This window comes from Vigna radiata, chromosome 10, assembly GCF_000741045.1.
Source record: "Vigna radiata var. radiata cultivar VC1973A chromosome 10, Vradiata_ver6, whole genome shotgun sequence".
Taxonomy (NCBI): domain Eukaryota; kingdom Viridiplantae; phylum Streptophyta; class Magnoliopsida; order Fabales; family Fabaceae; genus Vigna; species Vigna radiata.
The window spans coordinates 3590710-3595826 of record NC_028360.1 but is presented as its reverse complement, the minus strand read 5'-3'; the positions used below and the strand labels follow the sequence as shown (position 1 = coordinate 3595826).

Sequence of the window (5117 nt, the reverse complement as noted above, 5' to 3'; positions counted from 1 at the left end):
ATTAATTATTAAACTGTTCAAGTATTACTGTATATATCGTCTCATATTTGATAAAATTTTGTATTAATTATAATAAATGTATAGAGTTCATAGATTTAAGATGGCGACTCGTTTTGACGTTGGTTTTGAAGAAGTAGACGGAAAAGGTGATCTATGTTGAGATTGATTACGGAAGTAAGCATCGAGAATAAGCGGATTAGAAAAAGATTAGAGAGAAAATGAAAAGTGTGAAATAGATAGATATAGCTATTGACCTTGGATTTATTGAATTATTTAGAGACATGGTTGGATGCTGTCTATTTTGCTGTGTTTCTTACATCATGTATAGCTCCAAACGGGGATGTACTTTAATCCCTGCTTTAAAGTTTCAAAGACGCTAATTGGAAATCTGTGGATTCTTATGTCATAGTTATCAAATTCAGGTTAATAATTATGAAAGCAATAATAGAAAGAGAAAGTAGAAGGCAGTGTTATACACATTGTTGAGTGGGCTTAGTAGCGGCCAGCTAATTCTCTCAGACGTCGACTTCACACCAACCAACCCCTCCACACAAAACACACTCTCACTTCTCACTAACAGTAACTAAGCACCGTCATTTATATAAAGGACCACTCCTTCTCTACCCTTCACCATAATCTACACCTTCTCTCATAACAAAGAAACACATCGTAATGGACTACGGAAGACTTGGACCCTCTCAGCCCATCAATCCAAGATCTTTCGCTAAGAAGAAGATTGCCTTCTTGTCACTCTTTGGAGTCATATTAATCGCTGCATCGGCGGTTACGGCCTTTGCGCTACTCTCTCGAACCGCTACAAGACCGGATACTTCAAGGCTTCGTCGAAAGCCTACACAGGCCATTTCACGCACGTGCAGCAAAACACGATTTCAGACAGTGTGCGTCAATTCGCTGCTGGACTTTCCCGGATCCCAGGCGGCTTCCGAGAAGGACCTGCTTCACATTTCCTTCAACGTCACGCTGCAGCACTTCTCCAAGGCGCTCTACACTTCCGCCGCAATTTCCTACTCCACCATGGATCCACGCGTCCGCGCCGCTTACGACGACTGCCTCGAACTCCTCGACGATTCCGTCGACGCGCTTGCGCGCTCACTCAGCACCGTCTCCCTCGGTGCCGTTGGCTCCGCCAACGAAGACGTCCTCACCTGGCTCAGCGCCGCACTCACTAACCAGGACACCTGCGCGGAGGGCTTTGCCGACGCCGCCGGTCCAGTGAAGGACCAGATGACCAACAACCTAAAGGACTTGTCCGAGCTCGTCAGCAATTGCCTCGCCATTTTCTCGGCAGCTTCCAACGGCGACGACTTCTCCGGCGTTCCCATTCAGAACAGGAGACGGTTGATGACAATGCGAGCCGATAATTTCCCGAGATGGTTGAATCGACGAGATAGGAGATTGCTGAACTTGCCTCTGTCGGCGATACAAGCCGATGTTGTGGTTTCCAAGGACGGTAACGGAACCGTTAAGACCATCACCGAAGCCATTAAGAAGGTCCCGGAATACAGTTCACGCCGCTTCATTATCTACGTCAGGGCAGGAAGGTAAAATACCCCATACCAAACACAAAAAATACAGCTACTCTGTTTTTTTAACTCTCCTAATTCTTTTTAACCACGTAACACGTTAACCATTACTTTTTTAACAATTGTTGTTTCAATGTTTTGTTGTACTAAGTTAGTGTTAAAAGGTGTCTGTGAACCGTGCACTGTGGTTTGTGGGGGTGATTGCGTGGTGGACTTGTTGGTATTGAATCATCATGCTTGGACTCGGCACTGTGGTCACGTGAACAAATTTTAACAATAATATTATATAATATTTTTATTTTTCATTTTCTTCCCTCCTCTATTGCACTGATTAGAAAAAAGTGTGCTGACAACATTGTTTGGTGTAAACATGTAATATTTGTCATCATAATGACTTGCATGTGGTGTAGGACAACGTAGTATTTACTAATGTCTCGATGCCACCATCCCCATTTATTGATCTTGACATATTAACGGTAAAAGTGCGTTAAAAATACAGTATTAATTATTAAAACTGATTAAATAGCCTTTTTAAAAGGAAATAATTATTAAATTGTTAATGATGTGGTAATGTTTAAAAAGAGTTGCATGTGCATGGCTTTTAACTGTATTGATTTTAGGAGAACATGTATGTATATATGAATGGAGGATGTTTGGTTATGGTAGTTGAGGAGGTTAAGAAAGATAGAAGCTCTGACATTTTTTTGTTGATACAAATTTTATTTCAGGTATGAAGAGGATAATTTAAAGGTGGGGAGGAAGAAAACAAATGTGATGTTCGTAGGGGACGGTAAGGGCAAAACCGTCATCACAGGAGGGAAAAATTATTATAACAACCTCACCACATTTCACACGGCATCCTTCGGTAAATTCCTTCCTCATGCTTATTACTATGATTTCCTCAGTTTAATCCTTACTTAATGTATTTTATAATTTTTCAAAATTTAAATAAAAGCTATAAAAGAGTCATAAACAGTATCAACACATTTTAATGGGTCGCAAAAGTAAAAATTGACAATATTTGGTGATAATTTAAAAGAAAATACAGTGTTTAAGAGAGAGAAAAGAGGTAAGGAAAAGGTCAAAAGATGGAGATGATGAGGAAGACTAGTACACGTTGCACGTGGCCTGTTATTCCTGGTTGCCATATTTAAGATTCCTTCCTGTTTAATAGTTTGTCTACTGAGGGAGTCTTGGATCTCCACCACCGATTATATTGTTTTCTTTTACTTGTTGGTATAACCAAAGTCAATGTTTAAGAGAATGAAGTTACATATATACCCAATTTCTAAAACATTTTAGAAATGTTCAGCACTATTTTTCCCTCTTTCATATTATGAGAAAAATGTTTTTCAGCCGATATACTGTTCAATTCTAGTTTTAGTCAATGTTTTAACATGGGAAGTTTCCCTTTCCTTAATGTAAAATGTCTTTATTTTCCCTATATGTGTCAAAGTCTCTGTGCTCTAATATGGTATAGTTTAGTTGTTCTTTTGTTTCTTGAGTCTTGGTATCACAGCACAACCAAAACTTACACTATCACTAGTTTGGCGTGTCCAGACCGAGCATTATGCATTTAAAAATAAAACAACAGAATAGCATTTGATGTTTGATCGACGTCAGCATATCAGTGCTTGGTCGCTTGCATTATATATTGCTGATTATATAATGCTCTTTGCGTACGTCTAATTCCTATATTTAGATAAACTTTGAACTTTCCAAGTCAGTAGACTGAAAGCCATGTTTCTCTTATTCGTTTCATTTTGCATTTCCATGAGTAGTTGTAAAAGTGACATTTTAATTTTTTGTTTTGGAAATTTTGTATTAAAGTTTTAAAAATACATCATTATGTCGTCTTCATGATTTTCTGTAAAATTGATATTTTGTCAAATGAATCAAATTATTTAATGAGAAGACATTTGACATTTATTAATGATCAGAAAACAACACTGGTTTTTTTTTTTGTTTTATTGTTTTGTAATGCTGGCATAAGAACAAAGAGAAAAAAAAAAAAATAGCAAATGGGGATCCTCTGGCTTCACGCAACCGTAGTACACCTAAATTTTAATTTTATCCTCTAACGAAGGGCAGCAGATTAAAGTAGCAAAATCAAATTATTGTTAGTGGGTCATGCAATGCTTGGGAAATTGATAAACAAAGTCACATTATGTCCAACAGCGACAGAATATTCAAAATGATTAAATACAAGTCCACTAGTTCAGAGCAAATATTAATTCAAATCAACCACCAATACAATAATTTTTTCACCTTATTTTTATTTACAATAATAGTAAAATGTTGATCCTGTGGTGCAGCTGCCAGTGGTTCTGGTTTCATCGCCAAGGACATCACATTCGAGAACTACGCCGGACCAGAGAAGCACCAAGCTGTGGCTCTCCGTATCGGAGCGGATCACGCGGTGGTGTACCGCTGCAACGTCATCGGATACCAGGACACTATGTATGTCCATTCCAACCGTCAATTTTTCCGCGAATGCGACATTTACGGAACCGTCGACTTCATATTCGGCAATGCTGCCGTGGTGTTCCAGAACTGCAGTCTCTGGGCCCGCAAGCCAATGGCCCAACAGAAGAACACCATCACGGCCCAGAATCGCAAAGACCCGAATCAGAACACGGGCATTTCCATCCACAACTGTCGGATCCTTGCCACATCGGATCTAGAAGCATCCAAGGGTAGCTATTCTACTTATCTAGGTCGTCCATGGAAACTTTATGCTAGAACCGTGTACATGATGTCCTACATAGGGGATCACGTGCACCCACGTGGATGGCTGGAGTGGAACACGTCCTCGTTTGCTTTAGACACGTTATACTATGGTGAATACATGAATTCTGGGCCGGGTGCGGCCTTGGGGCAACGCGTGAAATGGGTCGGATATCGGGCCATCAATTCCTCCGCTGAAGCTTCTAAATTCACGGTAGGGCAATTCATATTAGGGTCATCGTGGTTGCCGTCTACCGGAGTTTCATTCGTAGCTGGGTTATCAACTTGAAATAATGTTCCATTACCACCTCAGACACCTTCCATTATTGGTTCACAGCTTAAACCAAATCAATTTGCCAATATAATTTTAGATCTTTTATTGGTAACTGTACTAAAGTCCAATAGAGTTTTTATTTTTTTAATCCAATGATAATAATAAAAATATAATGTAAAGAGTGTTTTAATGTGATATACTTTTGTTCCTCTCCTCAATCCATGTCAGAGTTGTTATAGTTGTCCGTTATAGTATTTTCGTTTTACCGACAGAAAATTGAGGAGAAAAACTGACCGACAGAAAATAAAGAAGGGATAGAACACAGTTTATATTGACTGAGTGGCCACGTGGCAATTTGATGTGTGAATAGCACTTTATCATTGTTATTTGATTCATTTGTAAAGTCTTCCTGAAATATGCAAAAGAGAAAAATAGAAAGATGCTAAGGAACTCATTATTATATAGAGATAATAACAATAACATTATAGCTATCATTACTCTTCCTATCAAAATCATAATTCCATGAATGTATTCTATACATTTTGTTTTCACTTTATTTTATCTTATCGTTA

General features: G+C 38.7%; 1 protein-coding gene across 1 annotated transcript; it reads left to right on the top strand.

The window, feature by feature from the left end:
• Nucleotides 1-471: 471 nt before the first annotated feature.
• On the top strand, nt 472-4754 carry LOC106775959 (probable pectinesterase/pectinesterase inhibitor 34). The gene is made up of 3 exons (XM_014663222.2): nt 472-1562; nt 2273-2409; nt 3860-4754. The coding sequence occupies exons 1-3, from the start codon at nt 673-675 to the stop codon at nt 4558-4560; spliced, it is 1728 nt and encodes a 575-aa protein (XP_014518708.1). The 5' UTR covers nt 472-672; the 3' UTR covers nt 4561-4754.
• Nucleotides 4755-5117: the final 363 nt, after the last annotated feature.

Coding starts and splice junctions, on each gene's coding strand:
- LOC106775959 (XM_014663222.2), top strand. CDS start 673: ATGGACTACGGAAGACTTGGACCCTCTCAGCCCATCAATCCAAGATCT. Junction 1,563..2,272: donor ATCTACGTCAGGGCAGGAAG/GTAAAATACCCC, acceptor ATTTTATTTCAG/GTATGAAGAGGATAATTTAA. Junction 2,410..3,859: donor ATTTCACACGGCATCCTTCG/GTAAATTCCTTC, acceptor CCTGTGGTGCAG/CTGCCAGTGGTTCTGGTTTC.